Below are 22671 nucleotides of genomic sequence, written 5' to 3' on the forward strand. Positions count from 1 at the left end.
ACCAATGTGACTCACAACCCCCACCCCATCCCTGCATTGCACTTAAGCTTCATCTGTAAAAGTTCCCTAGGTGCTTAAGTTTCTGCCCCTGGGCACATGCACTGCTGCCTTGCTCTAACCATCCAGATGCCTACCCCCAGTGTGATCCACAAAGACAGGGGAAAACAGGCATTTATCGGCCTCTCTCATCCGTGGGACCCAATCCGGTATGTGTGTTCAGAGCATGCCTATCACATCGGTCCCCAGTCAAAATCCTGCCAGAGGAAGAGGAGTAGGTGGTACCTTCCTTAACTTTAAACCAGTGCTTAGAAGGCTCATTTGGGATGTGGAAGAGCTGGGTTCAATTCCCCCACCTGATGAGAAGAAGAGACTTGAACGGGTTTTCCTCACCTATCAGGAGAGTACCCTAACCACTGGACTATGGGATATTCTGATGTGGTTCTCCATCAGCCTCTCTTAATTGAAGCTTGTGCACTTTAGATACATAAATATTTAAACAGTCATTAGAGCAAGGGGACTGGACCCTAGGTGTTCCACCTCTCAGGTGGCACCCTACTCATCAGGATATAGAGTCATTCACTCACTCTCAGACCCAGTGAATTAAGCATCACATTTTCTAGCATATATCTAAAGCTATCAGAACATTTGTCTGCAAGATAATTTGAGCTAAATCCTGCCAAACTGCACATACACAACACAATTTAGAGCAATATGCGACTGACAGAATTTGGCCCTATCCTTTTTTCACAGGTACCTCTTAATTACATGTCAAGGTTATATGGCAAGTGATAAACAATTCAAGATAAATTTTAAAAAAGGCTTACCAGGTCATTGCTAAGAACTGGAGTACGCAGAATAGCAGGGCCAAACCTTTCTTACCCCACTAAAACAAAAGAAACATTGCAGATTAAAATTGATTTGTATAAAAAAATTTAGTAACGAAAATTACTAGCCTACTCAATCCAGTTCACTCCAAAACCTTAGCTGATCCATGATGGTCAATCTCCTTATTTATGATGGTTTAGGAGCTTAAACAGATCTTTCCCCTTTGCAATAACTATAATCAATTGTTAGACTAATCATTCCAACTAAAGAGCTAATTAGCGTCTTTGCAATTTATGCCTTCACTAGTTATGAAACTCTTCAGAACAAAGAATTCCAACTACCAAACTATTATCTCCTTCATATTCACTATCCATATTTGATCTGTGCAACATTACAGTGTATGTTCTTTTCAGATACACACATTTACCTTCACCCTTGTATTGACACTTGAATTACAAAAGCATAGAACTGAGGTGGCTGAAGATACTATTATACAGAAGTTTTTCATTTCCATTTTCCTTTACTCATTTTAAGATCTTATGTTCTGCAACTCCTTTCCCCACAATATGCAGTTGTAAGAGTGCTCTTGCTCTGTAGCTGAGATGCTCAATGCCATCCATCAACTAAATGCAATTCAAACACCAATGTTGCACACTTCATTTAAACAAATTCCACTTTTAATGAATTCATAAGAACATAAGAATGGCCCTACTGGGTCAGACCAAAGGTCCACCTAGCCCAGTATCCTATCTTCCAACAGTGGCCAGTGCCAGGTGCCCGAGAGGGAATGAACAGAACAGGTAATCATCAAGTGATCCATCCTGTCGCTCATTCCCAGCTTCTGGCAAACAGAGGCTAAGTACACCATTCCTGCCCAAGGTCATCTATTCCTCTGACTCCATTAAGCTTTAATGATACAATCCCAGAACTGCTCTTAAACATTAGATGAACCACAGAGTTAACCACAGCCACAAATCTAGCCAAACCAGCTTGCTCTTAAAAGGGACAGAGGATTTGAGTTAATATCACTTACCCAGAATACAGCACACAGAGTCAATATCAAACACAACTGAGGAAAAAGAAAAATCAATGGGTATAGTGTGCAAATATCCAATCAAGCACATAGTTGATATGTTCTCAATAAGTCATCAGCATTTTCAAATGCACCATCGGTAATAAGGAAATCCATAGGCTTTTCTATAGTATCAGTCTGAACTTAATCCTGAGAATTAATGCCAAAAACAGTGTCACCGTGAATCTAGAAGTCACAATATCCATCTTCTGACAAGATAGGCACTAGCCTTATGATGAACAATCCACTGTTAAAAACATCCATTCACAATTATTGTATTTGGCAAATACAGACTTGGTTTCTGCCAATGTTTTTGTCTCCCCAGTAATAGTGAGACGAGGCCCACTAGGGAGCAGCTGTTTTGTATTCAATAAAAAAAAAAAACAGGTTTCAGAGTAGCAGCCGTGTTAGTCTGTATTTGCAAAAAGAAAAGGAGTACTTGTGGCACCTTAGAGACTAAAATTTATTAGAGCATAAGCTTTCGTGAGCTACAGAAGTGAGCTGTAGCTCACGAAAGCTTATGCTCTAATAAATTTGTTAGTCTCTAAGGTGCCACAAGTACTCCTTTTCTTTTAATAAAAAAACGTAGATGAAACTTTATTCAAGCAACTCATGTGGCTCTTTATTTCCTAAAAGTTGTCAGTTTGCATTTTAATAGGACGAAAGGAGGATGCCAAGTATATTTAGCTTCAGTATCTTGTAATATGCGATTCCAAAATAGCGTAAGGAACAAATTTATGAACAGAGTAATTTGTTTTTCTAATCAAAATCAAAAGATTTGCAATTTTAAGTACAGTGTCGTTAATTGAAAAGTAGGATTTCCCTTCAGGGCAGAGCATGGGCCATGAAGAGCCTAAAGTATCTTGCTAGAAATACTGTCAATTTCTGTAATGCATAGTTTTTCCTGCATGTTTTACACATTTATGCTTTCCAACTACCTTTTCTTCATGATACACCTTTTCCTTGGTGTAACATTGCAACTAAGTGATTAAAAATGAAATGGTTTATAATCCCAGATTAGTCAGAATTTATTTAGTATAAAATGCAGAAATACACAGTTAACCATTGCCTTGGGTTCCTTATCCAACTACATTTCCCCTAATTTGATTTCTGTCCTCTTCACTCCACTGAAACTGTGCTCAAAGTTTCTAAGAGCTTGTCTACATGAATACTTAGCTCCTGGCAAACTGGAGTGTAAACTGACTCCAGAGCTGATCCTCGGGTATGGCAAATCACAGCAACTGCTCTGGGCCCCATGCTTTGAGGAGGCCCCGTACTTCAGTGTGCATCTAGTGCGGGACCAGGCGCCAGCTTTTCAAACTGCCGAGGAGTACTTGACGCCAGGCCCTGCCCTCAGGCCCTGTCCCCACTTCACCCCTTCCCCCAAGGCCCCATCCCACCCCCTTTCCTGAGCCTGCCACATCCCCCCTGAACACCATGAAACAGCTGTTTGTCATGGGTGAGAGGCACAGGGAGGGAAGGGGAGGTGCTAATCCATGGGGCTGCTAGCTGCTGGTGGGTGCTGAGCACCCACCATTTTTTCCCCCCCACGGGTGCTCCAGCCCTGGAGCACCCACAGAATCACAGCCTATAGGCTGACTCAGGGGGGTGGGGTTAGGGTGCAGGAGGGCACTAGGCATCAGCAGATGTTACTGTGCCTGCTTAGTTTGGGTGAGCACACTCAGTACAACCCTAGATAGGAAATTCTGCCAGGGAGCTGTTTGTGTCACTACACTGGCCCAGGCGGGGGGAGAGCATCCAGGCCGATTTGTCCTGGGCCCCACTATCCCTGTAGGGATGGCCCCGACTGACCCCATACTAGCCTGCTGCATACTAAGTATCCATGTAAACCATGCTGCCATGCACTAACAGTTCCCCAAAGCATTTTAATCTACTGCAGTTTAAAAACTGGATAGATTAAAGTTCACAGGGGGATTTCTAGTGCATGGCAGCAGGGTCCACATGGACACTTAGTGTGTGGCAGACTAGTGTGGGGTAGATTTGTATCCCATCTTGCAGCAAATTAAGTGTTTGTGTAGACAAGCCCTATGTGGCCTCTATGGAATGAATAACGTGTAAGTAGTCAAGGTGATGACTACAATGCTTCCATTTTCCTCACTTTTGTCCCATTTTAAATTCTTTGGGACAAAAGACTATCTTCCTGTGCAAATGTACAATGCAGAGCACATTGAGAGCTACTGCAACATAAAGAACATTAAAAAAGTATTAATAACTATGGTTGCAATGTCTAGCATTCAAAAGTTAGGAAATTCCAGAATTAAGGTGGTCTGTGCAGCCTTAATTTGGCCCGTGTGCATATGCATTATGACAATCTTTAATTACATGATCACATGCTTTTCCCCCCTACAGGAAATCTGCCTCATTCAGTGTACAGAATGGATTTTGCTCACTTAAAAGAGCAGGTATGCAATATTTTGTTTTATCATAGTTCAGTATGTGGCCCCAGGCCTTCTTTACTGCACTTTTCTAACTCTGCTCTGAAGACACAATTATTAATTTCCTCATGGGCCTTTCTATGGCATTCATCATTATACAGAGTGCTTCACAAATATTAATGAATTGATTTTCACAAAACCTTGTGAGATGTTTGGGTATTATCCCCATATTACAGCTGTGGAACTGAGGCACAGATAAATTAAGGTCCAAAGTATCCACTAATTTTGGGTGCCTAATTTGAGACTCCCAAGACTGGTTTTTTCAGAGTCTTAGCATTAGATAGCACTTTATGTTCAAAACATAGTTGCCACTGACTTCAGCCAAAGTGCTCAGCACTTCTGAAACTCAGACCCTAGGGTTTTAAGTCAGGCTCCCAGAACACTCAATTAGTGCCCATGTGTGAAAGGGTTATTTTTTAAGTGACTAGCCCAGCATCACAGAGGAACTCTGTGGCAGAGGCAGGGACAGAATCTAGAGCTGACCAGACACTGGAATTCCCATTTCATTGGGAGTGGGGAGCCTCCTCCCCCAAAACATTTCAGAAAAAGTTACATTTAAAAATGTAACAACTGAAATTTCCTGCAGACTGGGAATTCTGATATTTTGTTTCAAAACTATATTTCATTTTGACCTTTTTGAAATGTCTGAGGTTCCCCAGGCTGCCCAGGCCCTAGCAGCTCACCAGGCAGTGAAACGGACAGCACGTGGAGACAGGTGTCCCAGGCTGCCAAGGAGCTGGGAACTATTTTCCCCTGGAAAAATTTGATATAGCAAAAAAAGTGAATTTTCCATCAGAATATCATTGATGAAGTTCTCAACCAGCTCTAATAGAATCCAGTTATCTAGGGCTGCATTCAACTGCCTTAACCATGAAGCCATCTTTTTCCTTCTTTCAATCTCCTGATTCATTCACTACACACCTTCCAACTGCTGCAACAAAAAAAGTATGGGTCCTATAGACAGCAGCATCTTTTTCTACACAATGTTGCTTCAGCCCCAGAGCAGGTCCACCTGGTGCAATGAATGAGACAGATCAAGAGGGGAAAAAATAGTATGATCACGTATTTCAAGCCTGCATAATGCATGTGCGCTAGGGCAGTGGTTCTCAAACTTTAGCAAACTGAGGACCCCCATTTTGATTTTTTTTTTTTTTTTTTTTTTTGGGAGAACTGCCCCGCTCCCAAGTCCCTCTGCTCAGCCCTTGCCCCAATCCCTTTCCAAGTCCTCCCCCTTCTCCAAGGCCCCGCCCCTGCTCACTCCATCCCCCCTCCCTACATCACTCCCTCTTTCCCACTCACTCACTTTCATCAGGCTGGGGCAAGGGTGTGGCTTCTGGGAGGAAGTTTGGGTGCAGGAGGGTTGCGACACTTACCTTGGTATGCTCCCAAAAGTGACTGGCACATCCCTCTGGCTGCAGCTCCTAAGTGGGTGGAGGGGCAGGGGGTCTCTGCACACTGCCCCTGCACGCAGGTGCTGTCCCCACAGCTCCGATTGGCCAGGAACTACAGCCAATGGGAGCTGCAGAGTCAGCACTTGGGGACCCTCTAGCCCCACCCCACTCCAGGGGCTGCAGGGACATGCCTGCCATTTCTGGGAGCAGCAGAATGCCAGGAGAGGTAAGCCTGCTTCCAGCATGCTGGAGGTGTGCCTGGGAGATGGAGGAGGAGTTTCTCAGTGGGGCCTGGGGACCACAGTTTGAGAAACACTGCGCTAGGAAACTGATCTAAGGTTACATGGACAACCTTAATCCTGGCATTTCTTAACTTTTGAGTGCTTGACTTTGCAACTGTTTTGGGGGTGTATTTTCTCGGGTTTTTTAAAAAAGCCAACAGAAAAAAATTCCATCATGTGGCATCATATTTATACCCACATGGGTCATAAGCAGGATTGGAACCTTTAGTTCTACTACATAGACCTTTGCCACTTGTGCTGGTGGGTTGTCATCCACTTTGTGGACCAGCAGACTGAAGGGGGGGTGGGGGTGGGAGTGGGAAGAAGAGATGAGACTGCCAGTGAGTTTCACAGATATTTGCTGACAGTAGAGGAATGGTGAAACTAAAGACTCTAGAGTTCCATTCCGGGTGCTGGAGGGGAGTGTGCTCTAGTTGGTCCCTGGAGGCTTAGCCCTTTCTGCCCAGTCCCCTCTAACCTGTCCCAGTCCTGTCTCTTCCCCACCCTGGCTTTTCAATCCCAGTTCCAGTCTACCTGCCCAGCCATTGCCAGGTCCATTCCCCACTCAGACTGGGACAAGAAGCTGTGGTGGGTCATTCTGCCCAGCCAGACCCAGTTCTTCTTCTATATCCTGACTCATCATCAGATGTTTCCCATCACCTTGCAGTGTGGCTCTCATCCCCTTTGCATTATATCAGGCAGCTCCATCCTCTATGCCTTCTGAGCCTAGCAGAGGGCACTGAGAGCACAGGAGCAGGTCCCTTCTCTTAGTTCCAGTGCCCTACACAGCCTGGGCTGCTGCATCTCAGAGCTACAAATGCAGAGAAATTTCTGCTCAGCCCCAGGCTGAAGTTAGCAATGATGCTCTAGCAAGTCTCCTCTGATCACAAGCAATGTGAGATTTCTCAAAGGGTTATAACCAGGCCAAATTAGTGGCGGGGGTGGGGAAAGGTATTTTCACAGGGATGGCAAAAGACATACCCTGACACAAAGGAAACCTGTCAAAATTTCAGGTACCTACTCCAGCGCATGCAGGCACTAAAGCCTTTCAAAGGAAAGAAAAAAAATTGTTTTTAAAACATGAGACCCCCCAAAAAAACCCAACCAAACAAAAAACCCACACCATATTTTTCCTAGCCTCGGGCTCAAACAGCTGTTTTAGGTGAAGTTTTCAGCCTGAGGTTCACACCTGGCATGGAAAATCTCAGCCATAATGATTTAAGTTTGGCAAAATTTATGGGCAACTGAAAATAGAATCTTATAATGAGAAATGTCAGGCAATGTTAAAAGATGGTGTTACTAGTCCAGCACATAATAATCCAATAAAAACTTAATGTGCATCCAGGCAATACCTCTTTCAGGCCAAAGCCTCAGATTTGCTTCCTCCCCTACCCACCATGCAGTAAGATTTTAAAGTTAAAAAAAAAATTAGTAAATGTAATTTACCAGCATAACAATTGTAGCAATTAATCTCGTTGGCTCAAACATTTTTTTCAGCTGCTTCACAGGCCCCATCAAGAAACACGTACTAACAAAATAAGGACGAAACAGTAAGGCACATTCAAATAATCTTTGCAAGGAATCAAAACAGGTAACTTATAGAGCCATCCAATATTTAAACTAGAGAAAGGCATCACCCTTCAACAGCTACTGATCAGGTCAAAGATTAATCCTCTTTATACATTTGTCCTGGGAATCAGGCTACATGTGTATCTGCTATGTGCTCCCCATTTCCTTCCAAAATATTCCTAGATTTATCAAATGGACACCAGTTTAAATCTAGTCAATCTAGGATGGTCTCAAAATGAAATTCACCAGAATTGAGGAAACCTTGAAGGATTCTAAGTAGGAAGATTTGTCAGGTTGAGTATGACCAATGCCAAACCTGTACAGAATTTAAATTTTTGTTTAAAAATAAAAAAAAAGTTTCTGGCCCTACCAGTTGCAAAAAAACCTTCAAGCCTCAACTGAGCTGCCAGGCAGTGAAAGTATCTGATGCTATTACACAGTCAAACCTGCAGGGAAACTCCATTCTTAATTTGGTGATGAGATCAAGCATAAAGTAGAGGAACACCTGCAGCAGCCCTTGCTGAATCCTCCAGCCTCTCTCTACCCTGTGCCTAACAAAGGGAATGAAGGTCAGCAGCTCTTCCGTTCTCCTCCTTCCTAGGCTGGGTCTGCTCCTTCCTCATGTTGTCTGGCAAAGAACAGGCTCAGAATAATGCTGTTCTGCCACCCTGCAGCTGGATTCAGCCTTCTCCTCCTAGATATAGGCAAGAAACAAGATATCCAAGATCCTTATCCTTCTCCAGAGAGGGGCCAAAGTTTTCATCTGCTCCAACAGCCCCTGCCTAAATGAGAGTGGTGTTAGAAAAGAATGTCCTACCCCTCCCTGGAAAAATGAGGTCATGGGACTTGTATATTGAGTTGCCAGGACAAGTAGTGAGGTATCTGCTATCTACAGAAGACATGAGATCTGAAATAGAGGTACTGAAGACTGCATGAAGAAGCACTACTGAGATTTCATTGGAGCAAAGAGGAGAGCAGATGAAAGAAGGAAAAAAAACCCTGAAGAACTGGTGGGAAGAGAACTGATGAGGTGGGGTGAATGGCAAATTGAGTGGTGTCAGAACTGAGAGTGCAGAACTCAGGATGTCTAAGACAGTCGAGGTTATTTAGCAAGCAAACAGCACGGGGTATTTGTGAGGAACAGGCATGGTGACTGATGTGAGCATATATCCAGATATAGGAGAATGAATCCCGGGACCATGATGGAAGAAAGGGTCTGGGGCCCTTCTCATCTGCAAGAGAATCAAGCCCTAGTAAGTGTGTTTCCAATATACGGTTTGGGGGGGGGAGAAGAGGTAGATTGAACATGTTGATTATGGGAATGATGGGCAAGAAGATTTTAGCACAAGATGGTAAATAAAATATAACCCCAAACAGCCTTGTAAAATTATCTAAAGCAACTTGAGACTACATGTGCCCTTGCGTCCCCCTTGCCAATTTACAGTTTGTGTTACATCTTCCCCATGTTCTAAATGTTTCTCATGCTTTCTGGTGTGTGAAAGTGCCATACAAAGAGAAAAGTAAAAATACAGAGTAAACTGAGAAAAAGACAAGTGAATTTCCTCCTAATCTAAGGTACCGCTTTAAGAGAGCGGTAAGAGCCCAGATAAGATTTTTAAATTTGTTAATGTTCTTTAAAAGAAAAGAAATGAATGAATTCCAGGATTCCTTCATCTTGGTTCACAAGGAATTAGTATTACTCATTAGGGTTAGCAGCAGCCAAATGGCTAATTTAATTTGGAGTACTGAAAATATATCCTGAGGCAATGAGAGAAACCATATTTCCTCTTCTGTAGGAAGAGGCACAAGAAATTAAGTACACGAGGTGAGGGGGAAGAATCAGTTTTACCTACTTCCAATGTGAAAAAAATCAGCATTTTTAATATATAGAATAGATAGTATAACTCAGGGGTCAGCAATCTTTCAGGAGTGGTGTGCCGAGTCTTCATTTATTCACTTTAATTTAAGGTTTCGCGTGCCAGTAATACATTTTAACATTTTTTAGGAGGTCTGTCTATATAACTGAACTATTGTCGTATGTAAAGTAAACAAGGTTTTCAAAATGTTTAAGAAGCTTCATTTAAAATTAAATTAAAATGCTGATCTTACGCCGCCGGCCTGCTCAGCCCTCTGACCACCTGGGGTTCCGTTCACCTAGGCCGGCAGCAGGCTGAGCGGGGCCTGCAGCCAGGACCCAGGCTGGCAAGGGGCCAGAAGCCAGAACCCCAGACCGGCAGTGGCCTGAGCAGGGCTAGCGGCTGGGACCCCAGACCGGCAGCGGGCTGAGCGACTCAGCCCGCTGCCGGTCTGGGGTTCTGTCCACTGGCTCCTGCCAGCCAGGGTCCCGGCTTCCGGCCCTGCTCAGCCTGCTGCCGGTCTGGGATCCCGGCCCTGCGCACATAGAGTGGGTACCTACCTTCTCCCTGGTTCTAGCCCATTCTCTTCCTCTCTCTCTGCACTGAGCTGAGGGTGGGAGTGCACTGAGAACAGGGCTGGAGGTGAAGGAGCAGGCTGGGGTTGGGGTGTAGGGTCTTGCCAGGAGCTAGAATGAGAGAAGGGGCTCAGGTTGGGGCAGGAGGTTTGGGTGTGGGGTGCTTACCTGGGCAGCTCCCATTTGGTGCAAGGGGTGCAGGTAGGAATGTGGGGGGGAGAGATGTGCAGGAACTCCCGTTTGGTGCTCAGGGTGGGAGTGAGAATGTGGGGGGTGCAAGAGTCAGGGCAGCGGGTGTGGGGGGGGCTGGGTATGTGGGAGGGGTGCTGGAGTAAAGGCTGGGGTAGTGGCAGGGTGCAGGGGTCAGGACAGGAGGCTGGGGTGTGAGGGGGGTGCAGGAGTCAGGGCAGAGGGCTGGGGGTGTGGGCTAGGGTCATGGGGGTGCTCCCAGCCCCCTGCCCAGAGTGGCTCACGGCAGGGGGCTGGAGGGAATATGCCCCGAATCCACCCCATTTCCCAAGGCCCCGTCCCCACCTCTTCTCCGCCTCCTCCCCAGGGCAGCGAGTGCACTACAGCTCTGCTTCTCCCCCTCCATCAGCTGATCCTCAGCAGGGAGAGGGAGGAGGAGGGGCAGGAACCCAGCACACTGGGGGAAGAGGGGACCTTGCCTGCCCTGCAGCAGCAGCCAGCAGGATCAAGCTTCTTCACCCTGCCGCCACGAGTGGGGGGAGGAGGGGTAGGGCAGAGAAGCGCAGGCCGGGGCAGGCATGATTTTTAATGGCACGCTGCTGCCTGCCGGGGTCCCAGCCTAGGTTCGGCAACGGGCTGCGCGGGGGCCGGCAGCTGGGACCCGGCAGGTAGCAGCGTGCCATAGGTTGCTGACCCCTGGTATAACTTATACAAAAGGAGAGAACTGATCTCTTATTAAGAGTTGCAGTTGATACTGAAAGATGAGCTAGACAAATTAACTGATGGGTTAATGGCTGGGAACCATGGCCAATGGGAGCTGCAGGGGCAGTGCCTGGCCACCAGCAGAGGCAGCATGTGGAGCTAGGGGAGCTGAGGGAGAGGAGCCCCAACCCTGGTAAGCAGCAGCCCCAAACCCTGAATCCCCCCACCCCCAAACTCCTGTTGCTGGGGGTAGGGGCATCCCAAGATTGCCAAGTAGGCATAGTGCAATGTACTCGGCACAGGAATATTAACTTTAACTGCTCTTCAGAGGAGGTCTAGAGGAGTAGGCACATTCAGAGCACAAGGGTTCCCACTCAGATCCAGTGTCCTTCACACACTCCCTGCCTTTTGCGTGCTGTCAGTCACTGCCTCCTGAAGCAGGAGATAAGGAAGGACATGACAACCCCTTCTGCCTAGGTAAGAGTCCTGGGAAATATAGGTAACACATGAGGCATTAGTCTAAAACAGGGGTGGGCAAACTTTTTGGCCCGAGGGCCATACTGGGGTGCAAAACTGTATGGAGGGCTGGGTAGGGAAGGCTGTGCCTCCCCAAACAGCCTGACACCCTGCCCCTTGACTGCCCCCCTCAGAACTCCCGACCTATCCAACTCCCCATGCTCCTTGTCCCCGACCACCCCCTCCCTGGACCCCTGCACCTAACTGGCCCCCCAGGAGCTCACCCCCATTTAACACCCCCCCCAGAACTTCTTCCCTATCCAACCACGCCCTGCTCCCTGTCCCCTGACTGCCCCCTGGGACCCTCTGCCCCTTATCCAACCCCCTGGCCCCCTTACCATGCTGCTCAGAGTAGCGTATCTGGGAGCCGCATTGCCTGGCCAGAGCTACACACACTGCCGCTCTGCCCTGCAGGAGCATGCAGCCCCACTGCCCAGAGCGCTGCCTACACAGTGGCATGGCTGCGGGGGGGGGGGGGTGACAATGGGGGAGAGGGCAGGGAGCTGGCCTCCCTGGCCAGGAGCTCAGGGGCTGGGCAGGATGGTCCCATGGGCCGGATGTGGCCTGCGGGCTGTAGTTTGCCCACCTCTGATCTAAAAAGGTATGAAGAAAGGACACTTACTCTTAATCACCCTGACCCCTACCATATGGTGTCCCACAAGACTCAGTTCTTCCTCACACCCTTCTATAAAAGGCCACAGAGAGGCTGTAAGATGCTTCAGACTTGTGCGCCACCAATATGCAGATCAAACTATACACCTCCTTTGTCATCAATGCAGCCTCTGCCACTACCAGCATATCTTAATGCTTGGAAGAAGTCAGTCGAAGCTCAACTCAGAAAAGACTGACGTGATCTTAGCAGAAGGAAAAGGGAGTAGAAAAACAGTAACATTTTCCAACAGTTTTTCCAACATTCATCAACCTCAGGTAAAGGTATTAAATTGCAAGAAGGGGATAACAGGCTTCAGAGTCATGTACTCATCCCTATGTCTGGACAGAAATTGCCATAAACAGGGAGTAATGCATTCTTTCCACCTTCTTTCCTACCAGATAGCACTGCAGCATGCTTTTGTCTCTTTCAGGTTAGACTACTACAGCTGCACCCGAAGATGACAACTGACACAAGAGAGCTGAAGATGGTGGCAGCACACAGTAGTGAGCCCAGAAGTCAGAGGCAAACCCAACATCATGCTTCACAAACTCTGGCTCCCCATTTGCTTTAGGTGCAAATTCTAAATCCTACTCTGCAAAACCCACAGGCTTGCAACCTGGCTACTACTTCAAATGGCATAATCTTTCAAGACAGCTATGGGATGACGCAGCTGATGACACTGAAGTTCAGACAACTGATACAGGAGGCAAAGGGGCAGTGTTCTCAACAAGCAGCCCCAACTATGATCCTTTGTGGGAAAGGGCTCCAAACAGGACCCAAGATTTTATGTAGATCCAAATAAGAAAATGTTGACAGGGTTTTTTGGTGCTATGCACAGGGTTTGTAAAAGCAAAAAAAAGTTCAAAAGCCCTGAGTTAATCCTTTACACAAACACTCAGGTGAAAGTGGAGAGGGAGGACCAGGACTGAGAAAGAACTTTATGGACTCACACTTCACGTTTATAGAGTTTGGCAATTCACCCTGGTGAAACATATAGGACAGGGGTGGGCAAACTACTATTTTGAGGTTCCTGTGTCTGTCATACCCACCTGTTTGACATGAAGGACAAATTAGATCGGGGTGGGCAAACTACGGCCCACAAGCCGAATCCGGCCCCTCAGGGCTTTGGATCCAGCCTACGGGATTGCCACTCCCATGGCCCCGTGACGCTATTGGAAGTGGCTGGCACCATGTCCCTGCAGCCCTTGGGGGACCGGGGAGGAGGGGGTCAGAGGGCTCCATGCACTGCCTTTGCCTGCAGGCACCACCCCCCGCAGCTCCCATTGGCCGGGAACAGGGAACCATGGCCAATGGGAGCTTCAGGGGAGGTACCCACAGGCAAGGGCAGTGCGCAGAGCCCTCTGCTCCTCCCCAGGGACCACAGAAACGTGGTGCCATCCGCTTCCAGGAGCGGCGTGGGGCCAGGGCAGGCAGGCAGCCTGTCCTAGCCCTGCTGCGCACTGCAGCCACCCCAGAGCCGTTCCAGGTAAGCGGTGCCGGGCCAGAGCCCACACCCTGAACCCCTCCTGCACCCCAACCCTCTGCCCTGAGCCCCCTGCCACACCCTCCACCACACCCCACAACCTGTTGCACCCCTACCCCTTGCCCTGAACCCCTTCCTGCATACTGCACCCCCTTCCACACCCCTGAACTCCCTCCCTCCTGCAACCCAACCTCCTGTCCCAGCCCAACATTCATGGCTCTGCATGCAATTTCCATACCCAGAGGTGGCCTTCAGGCCAAAAAGTCTGCCCATCCCTGTAATAGGAGAATGAAGTCAGCATAACTTTACAAGGCCTATTTTGTAGTTTAGCAGCAGCAACAAAAAGTTGAAGTTTACTATTCTTTTTCCTGAGTGCACAGCCTCAAAAGCCATAGTATCAGCAGCATGGCAAGGCATCTGCCTGCTGGAAGGAGTGGTGGAAATAGATAAAATACAGCAGAATTTTGAAGTTAAACAATTTTTAAAAGACCATACCTGGTCTTATTCTAAGCCAAGATTTTTCATGGACTTCATTTTTAGCGTCTCCCAGACTGGTTTTCCATTAAAAAAATAAGATTAAAGGAGCTCTGGTTGAAAGCAAGATGTTTCTTATCTTAAGATGCCCATACTGACATGCCTACATTAGTGATTAATTACTGAAATTGGGGTGTGAGGAGATGGCATACAGAAGTCTAAAACCTATAGTCTACAACCTGCCAGCCAAAGTAAATAGAAATCAAGATGTATTTATGAAGTGATCATAAAAACCACAATATAATTGTGTAGAAGAGGGAGGGAAATAAGTAACTGGTATATTCCCATTGTAATTAGTGTATTAGTAACATGAAAATGTGAAGTGCAAGATACATATAACCTGAAATTATAAACAGCATTGTTCTTCACTTTTGAATATTAATGTTACACACAAGTTTGCAGGTAGAAATTCAGATTCCAAAATGGTAGAACTTATTAGTAATAAGGAAAATAATGCATACCTGACTAATGCAGCAATATTTCCTATGGTGTAGAACACTGCAAAAAGTTTCAGCCCTGAGGGAAGCCATAGAAATGCTGTCCCCTGCACAAGAAAAAAATATTTTCATACTTTCAATTGCTAGTCCATACAGTTTAGTGCATCTGAAAATAAATGTAAACCATAAAATTTAAGTCACAAGAAAGTCACCATGACCTACGCTAGTCACACACTGTATTCAGAGACTGCACTAACCATCCAGCAAATACCTCCCTCTACTGGCAAGTGAGATGCAATGATTTAATGTATTTAATGGAGTCTCCTTAATGTTATTGCAGAGGTGTGAAAATAAATCCTATCAATATCACTATAGTCAACATTTGTATAAGAGGCCTATTTCACAGGTACTTTTAGTAGTAATTGTTTACTTTTTAGGTTATTATACAGCAGACAGACTCAGTTTCTTTAAAACCCATAATTCCAAGTTAGAAGCTCCTGTACATTATATGAAAGGAAGGCATCCATGAAGTTATAGCGAACTAATATCCCCAGTCCCTCCAAACCCACTACAAAGAAAGTTCTCCATCACTTCTCCCACACACACTCCAATCATAACAGTACTAAAAAGTCCAAGTTGTCAAACTTCAGCTGGCAGACCAGGCACGTGCATGGATAGGGGAGGAGACGTTTGAATCAAGCACCTCGCTCTCAGCCTCGTTGTTTAAACCAGGGGATTGATCATTCAAACCCCTCTGCTGATCAGAATTGCCATAACTAACATGGAAGAGAGGCAGATTCTAAAGGTAACCAGAAGCCAACCCACCACATTTTTTCAGACAAAACCAATACCTTAAATCAAACAAACCAAAAGGAGGACAACATAGACCAGAGCACAAGCAGTGTTCCATGTAAAAAGTACCATTTAAACAAACAGCGACATTTTGCATCAAATACGGTTTGAGTGATCTTGCAATGAAGACCCAAGTGCAGCTCTCTAAATGAGAAAGGAGTGGATGACTGTGGCTAGGTCCAGATAAAACTGCCACGCCCAGATAAAAAAAAGCAACACAGGACCTCTGCTACTTCATCATCCAGAAGTGGCCAGGAATACTATAAGACTACCCCCAGGATGTGACTGACAAAACAGAAGGCATTCTCTTAATGGAGCAGATAGTCTCGCCAATTATCCCAGCAGCTTTCTCCAGACTCATCTCACTCTTATCTGGGTTAAGCCTCAGCCATCTAGCTCTTAGCCAAGCCATAATGAAGGTTAAGTCCTGGATAAGTCATTTGTCTGCACCAACCAGATCTGCAAAAAGAGCAATGTAAAGCTAGGCATCATTCATATATAGAGACACTGCAGTCCACCTACTTCATTCACAATGTTCCCAACTAGCCTCACAAACTTTAAAGCCAGAAGGCACCATCATGATAATCTCATCTGACCACCAGCACATTGCAGGCCACAGAACCTCATCCACCCACTCTTGCAGTAGGCCCATAACCTCTGGCTGAGTTACTGAAGTCCTCAAACCTTGAGTTAAAAGACTAAGTTACAGAGTATCCACCATTAACTCTAACTCAAACCAGCAAGTGATCTGTGCCCTACACTGCAGAGAAAGGTGAAAAACTTGCAGGGTCTGCCAATCTGACATGGGAGAAAATTCCCTCCTTACCCCCAAATACGGTAATCAAGCAGATCTACCAGCCAGACACCTGGGAAAGAATTCTCTGTAGTAACTCAGAGCCCAGCTCATCTAGTGTCCAATCTCCAGCCCTTGGAGAAATCTGTTAATAGCAGTCGGGGATGGAAATACAGAACAGAGGAAAGGGGACAATGGAATTGTGGGGAAGCTACATGAATCTTCAAAGCACATCAAATTGCTTTGTACAACCAGCTTCATGCCTAGAGAGGCAAAACCAACCAATGGAATCTCAAAATTTTTATTAGGGCTGTCAATCATGTTAACACTGACTAACTGAAAGCAAAATTAACATGTATTAAAAAAGTAATGTATTGTTTGCATACTTGAGGGTGGGGCAGGAGACATCAGTAGTGGGGGGCTAAAACACTAGCCCATGGCTTCCCAGGCAGCTGGGGCTGAAGCAACCCATGCCAACCTGAAGCCCCGTGCCCCAAGGGGGGCTGAATCTCAGAGCCCCCAGCCATGACTATATTTGAAAATATAAAACCCCTCCCAAATATTTAAATAAATGGTATTCTAATATTGTTTAACAGTGTGATTAAAAAAATCAACTGATTGCAATTTAATCACGCGATCAATCACTATTAATTTTTTTAAAATCGCTCGGCAGCCCTACTTTTTAGCAGTAATCCAAGTGAATTTGAGCCTAGCATCAGTGTTCCAGATAATTCTCAGATTGAATTATTATTTTGTACACTGTCAGCTTCAATGCAAGACTGATAGCAGTACTGATCACTACAGTGGCATATTGCCACCTCTCTGAATATTTGGTTCCCTTTGCATTCTTCTACCAGTTCTCTCAGTGTCCCATTCTTGCTTGCCTTCCATGAAAGACAGGGCAGGAGCTATTACTACTAGCAAGTAACATTTTAAAAAAAATTTTAATGACTTCACTACTACTTAGGGCATGGCTACACCGGAAACTTCCAAGCACTGTCGTGGAAACGCTCCCACGGCAGTGTTTTGAAGTGCGAGAGAGGTCGCAGGCAAACGCCGGGAGAGCGCTCTCCCAGCGCTCCTGGTAATCCATCTTCACAAGGGGATTGGCTCCGAGCGCTGGGAGCACGGCTCCCAGTGCTCGGAGCCTGTCTACACTAGCGCTTTAAAGTGCTCTGACTTGCTGCGCTCAGGGGGGTGATTTTTCACCCCCCCCGAGCTAGCAAGTTACAGTGCTATAGAATGTAAGTGTAGACAAGCCCTTTGTCTTGTATCACATCTGCTTCAAGAGCTCTACAAGGCGTCTTCCCCACAGGGTCTGAATTGAAATAGGAGATGCCCCTCCACTACCCCTCCTGCACCAAACAGCTCAGTCACATGTAGAATTAGTGGTTATGTTCAGCTAACTGTTCTAAGTGTTATTTCCTGGATAGAAGTTTTTGAAATATTTCAGCTTGCAGCTATTTCCACTTCCTAAAGACCACAGGTTGCTCCGCATCATTCAAAATCATATAGAAACTGCCTAAGAACTCAAACCAGCATCACTTGCATTTTCCCAGGACAGAGATGATGTGTCTCCATACGTCTCCTCTTAACACCACAGAAAGTACGTATTCTAAAGTGACAGTGAAAGCTGCTCAGCCATGTGCTTGAGTGTGCCTTTAATGTGAAAAAGGGTCAAATTAAATGAGATAAATAAGTTACCATTTTATGTTATGGCCAATAAAATAGAGCCCACACCACAGGCATTCACTCTTGGGAGAAAGATCACATGGCAAGTCTAAAGCATCTGACAAGGAAGGTTTTATTCCCATTGTCACATGCTGTAGAGGGGAATAAACTATGCCTGCTTCATTTCTTAATATGAAAGAAGGTCACTTCTGCTAAGTTATCTTTGTGTTTCATATTTTATTAAGACTCTGATAGAGAGAATAAGACTTATTTGTAGAGAAGAAATTTAGTAAGTCCTTTGCCTGACAACTGTTTCTATCCTTTGTGGTTGGAAGTCATATTATATCAATATTGGATCTATACTCCATCAAAAAGTAGTAACTTAAACCATACTGCTTTGCAAACAGTTGTTCCAAGCTACATTTCAACTGATCAATTGTGCTTTTTGGGTGATGTTACAACTATGCACCCATACTCACAAGAACTTTACTACTCTACACATAATGGGTGGAGAGATTTACACATTAAATGGATGCTTTAAATAAAAGGTGTAAATACTCACAAAAATTACTGTTCTAAATGTGGTTGTTTGGTACACAGTTTGGAACTGTGCAGCTGATTTTTCAAAAATGACCACTGGTTTTGGGTGCCCAACTTGAGACATCTTTGGCTTAATTTCAGAAATGCTAAGCAACAATGCTAGGTGAAATCAACAGGAGTCAGATGCTCTGCACCACTGAAAGTCAAGACAAAGGTGTCTTAAGTTGGCAAGCAGAACTAGCCATCTCTTCTGAAAATGGTTTCAGAGTTTAGCCATGTTAGTCTCTATCAGAAAAAAAAAAAAAAACAAGGCGTCCTTGTGACACCTTAGAGCAGGGGTGGGCAAACTACAGCCCGTGGGCCAGATGCGGCCCATCAAGGCTTTGGATCCGGTCTGCAGGACTGTGCCACCCCCGGGGCCCTGTGGCGCTCCCACAAACAGTCAGCACCATGTCCCTGTGGCCCCTGGGGATGAGGGCAGCAGAGGGCTCCGTGCGCTGCCCTTGCCTGCAGGCACTGTCCCCTGAAGCTCTCATTGGCCGGGAACAGGGAACTGCGGCCAATGGGAGCATCAGGGGAGATACATGCAGGCAAGAGCACCACGCAGAGCCCTCTGCCCTTCCCCAGGGATGTGGTGCCGGCTGCTTCCAGGAGCGGCATGGGGCCAGGGCAAGCAGGGAGCCAGCCTTAGCCCTGCTGCGCACGGCTGCCACCCTGGAGCCTGCCCCTTGAATCCATCCTGTACTCCAACCCCCTGCCCTGAGCCCCCTCCCACATGTTGCACTCCAACCCCCTGCCCTGAGCCCCCTCCTATACCCCTCAAAGGTATACATTGTCCCCAAATCTGAAATGGTTGTGGGTGAGGACAAAGTTCAGCCACCAGGTTTGCCATGACATCATCGGGGATACTGTTCCCGACGGCTTGTAGTCCATCTGTGTGGGGAATGTGGCAATTAAAAGTGGCAATTCTTCAACAAAAAAAACTTCAAAAAACAGACTTCAACGAGAAACTGCAGAACTGGAATTAATTTGCAAACCGGACACCAACCAATTAGGCCTGAATAAAGACTGGGAGTGGATGAGTCACTACAAAAAGTAATTTTCCTTCTGCTGATACTCATACCTTCTTGTTAACTGTTGGGAATGGGCAACGTCCAGCTTGATTGCATTGGCCTCATTAGCACTACAAAAGTAATTTTCCCTCTGATATTCAACCCTTCTTGTCAACTGTTGAGAATAGGCCATTTCCACCTTAACTGAATTGGTCTCGTTAGCACTGACCCCCGACTTGATAAGGCAACTTCCATCTTTTCATGTGCTGTGTGTGTACACACACACACACACACCCCTGTATTTTTCACTCCATGCATCTGATGAAGTGGGTTTTAGCCCACGAAAGCTTGTGCACAAATAAATTTATTAGTCTCTAAGGTGCCACAAGGACTCCTCGTTGTTTCTTGTTCATCAAGCCAACATTTTCAGAAATTGTGAAGTATATCACAGGTTTTTGCTTCAAAAGTTATTGCCCCAGTTTGCCTGTCTCTCAAAGCATTCCCTCCCACTACCTCCTTGCACCACCACCTGTCCTCTCTAGGTCATGGAATATAGCTTAATTCAAATTTAAAGGTATAAACTATTTTCAGTCATTTCAACAATACACATTATCTAGCAAAATTTCATTAATTACACCAACAACTGGGAGATCAATTGCAAGTTACTGAACTTTGTGAATTAGCAAGTGGACAAAAAAGTTTTGCTCAACTATTTTGGTTACTCTAAGTTCATTTTAATTTAAAATACTACATAATGTACTAGGAAATGTTAATATTTAATCCTTTTAATAAGTTGTCATTAGACCATTTACTGTAAATAGGGGAAGACTGCCAATAGTGTGGATTATAAAGTATCAGATCCAGGAAGGAACTGAATCCCCTTTATTTCAATTGAAACAATAAGAAGAGGATGCTCAGCACCCCACAAGATCAGGCCCAAAGAATGAAGATTAGGAAGATTCTACCATAGCAACTTCATAAAAGGTAGAAAAAAAATTCACTTACAAGAATAGAACAGAATATGCCAGTTGCAAAACATATGGCAAACCATTTCACTCGAGTACTGAAACTAAGCGTTGAGGCATCAAGGACCTTCGGAGAAAAGAAAGTCAAAGATTAGAATACATTTTGGACAGCACCCAAAACTCAAATACTTCTTTTGCATTTAATGAGCTTTAATAAGTATATTCATCTTGATTTCTCAACCTGCAAGAAGTACTTATATTTTACCTTGCTGGCCTAAGAAATCTCACAAGTTTAATTTGTTCCAGTTTAAAGATGGCATCATCAATTTGATTAGACAAGTTATTTTACTCCACTTTAAAATTATATGCATACCATGACATTCAAAAATAAATGTTGCCCCCACAGATAAACAGACCTACCCGTCACCGACTGTTACAACTAAATCATCTCATGCCAAACTATTGAGACCATTTTCTGCACAAGTTCACTCTAGTGAGCAACATGTGTTTAGCAGCTGTCAACTAATTTGCTCCTTTATACTATATGGAAGAGAAAGAATGAATGATATTATACAAGTTTGCTAGTGGACATTCTAAACATACAGCTTTGTACATTCCTTTGATAACAAAAATGGTAGCTTTGTCAAACAAACAAGGCAGTCACATTTTGCTGCTACAGAAACAGAAAAGCAAAATGGAATGTGTGCCAAACAGAAAATTAAGTTATTTAAATAATTGAAAAGGTATAACAAAACTTGACAGTCCAGTTCGTTTGCTGAGAAATCACTCCCAAAATTAAAACAAATGAGATTAACAACCTGCATAACTTCGGGTATTTTCTGCATACCAGATTTCTTACTCAATTGCATACCTTCCTATAATTCCCTTGTTTTAAAGGGATGGTTGTTTTTAAACACACTACTGTATGCAATAAGTAGTTTAGGTGGTCTTGGTTACAGACTTTGCAAATAAAATGCATCAAGAGACCAGTTAGGGATGAACCTCAAATTCACTCTAGTGACGGGACGAATGACATCAAAGCACCATATGCTGCGGAACAGCAAGTCCAGCTCTTCTTGATTTTTGTTCATTATAGCTGGAGGGTCTAAAAAAGCACCTGAGAGTTCTACACTGACTAATCAGGGAGTGCCACATCACAAGCAGTAATCTCCATATCCATTAGTGCTTCAAGTTTGGCAACCAAGAAGCACAACATAGGATAATCTGCCTTGAGCAAAGTCAGCGAGTTTAAATTTACACTCAACTGCACCATGGTCAAATAGTCTACAAACTAAATCCTAGCTCCAATTTACCTAAATTGACTACAAAGTAGTTGATTTAGCATATGCTAAATCATACCTTCAAACTTTGCCTCTCATTTTATGTCCTCGCTTTCAAAACAGACATTATGATAATACTTTATAGTGATTTGACTTGACCAATTTCACATTCTGTATTACATGGTGACCCATTTCCTGCCTAGATTCTTCAAGACCAATATTCAGCATATTGTAAATCTAAATTTAATTGCACATTTTTGAATCTTTATTTCTTTAAAATACAGCATGTTTACTTTACACAGGTTTAGATTCAAGGATGGGGGAGTCAGAATATTATCTCTCTTCATGCCACTATTGATTGATCTTATTTTCTTTAAGAATCTCTTTTAAAACCTACCTGTTAATTTTTGCATAGTCAGGTTAGTGAATGCTTTTTTTTAGGCAAAAAGCTAAACCAAAAATTCTAAGTCTTTTTTTTTTTTGCCAAAAAAAGACTATTCAACAATTGTAGAAAGTGCTCAAACCATTAAAACTGTTGAGATAGTCACTGAAGAAAACTATTTTTTGGTAAGCATTACATAGATTTACACTACAAATGTAGTTTAAATCCATCATTTGATCACAGCTAGGATTTCAAATGATTTAACATGAGGTGGATTTACCTATATACTACTGCAGTTAAAAAGCAGACCATTTAAAAAAAAAAAAAAAGGAGGATAAAACATTCAGAAGTACCTTATGTGCCTAAGTCCCAATGACTTTCAATGGTTTCAGAGTAGCAGCCGTGTTAGTCTGTATTCGCAAAAAGAAAAGGAGTACTTGTGGCACCTTAGAGACTAACAAATTTATTAGAGCATAAGCTTTCGTGAGCTACAGCTCACTTCATCGGATGCATCCGATGAAGTGAGCTGTAGCTCACGAAAGCTTATGCTCTAATAAATTTGTTAGTCTCTAAGGTGCCACAAGTACTCCTTTTCTTT

The 22671-nt window shown here is 44.6% G+C and overlaps 1 protein-coding gene across 3 annotated transcripts in view; it reads right to left on the reverse strand.

Moving 5' to 3' along the window:
* Nucleotides 1–22671, reverse strand: part of SFT2D1 (SFT2 domain containing 1) — a 39104-nt gene that overhangs the window by 4654 nt on the left and 11779 nt on the right. The window contains exons 2-6 of one of the 3 annotated variants that reach the window (XM_038396705.2): nucleotides 20452–20538; nucleotides 14563–14645; nucleotides 7472–7553; nucleotides 1859–1894; nucleotides 825–883 (exon numbers count right to left, since the gene is read on the reverse strand). In XM_038396705.2, coding sequence (XP_038252633.1) covers nucleotides 825–883; nucleotides 1859–1894; nucleotides 7472–7553; nucleotides 14563–14645; nucleotides 20452–20538 — 347 coding nt within the window. The remainder of the gene's footprint in view (nucleotides 1–824; nucleotides 884–1858; nucleotides 1895–7471; nucleotides 7554–14562; nucleotides 14646–20451; nucleotides 20539–22671) is intronic. The other 2 variants (XM_043511284.1, XM_038396706.2) reach the window with 2 other exon arrangements.

This window comes from Dermochelys coriacea, chromosome 3, assembly GCF_009764565.3.
Source record: "Dermochelys coriacea isolate rDerCor1 chromosome 3, rDerCor1.pri.v4, whole genome shotgun sequence".
NCBI classification, from domain to species: Eukaryota; Metazoa; Chordata; order Testudines; family Dermochelyidae; genus Dermochelys; species Dermochelys coriacea.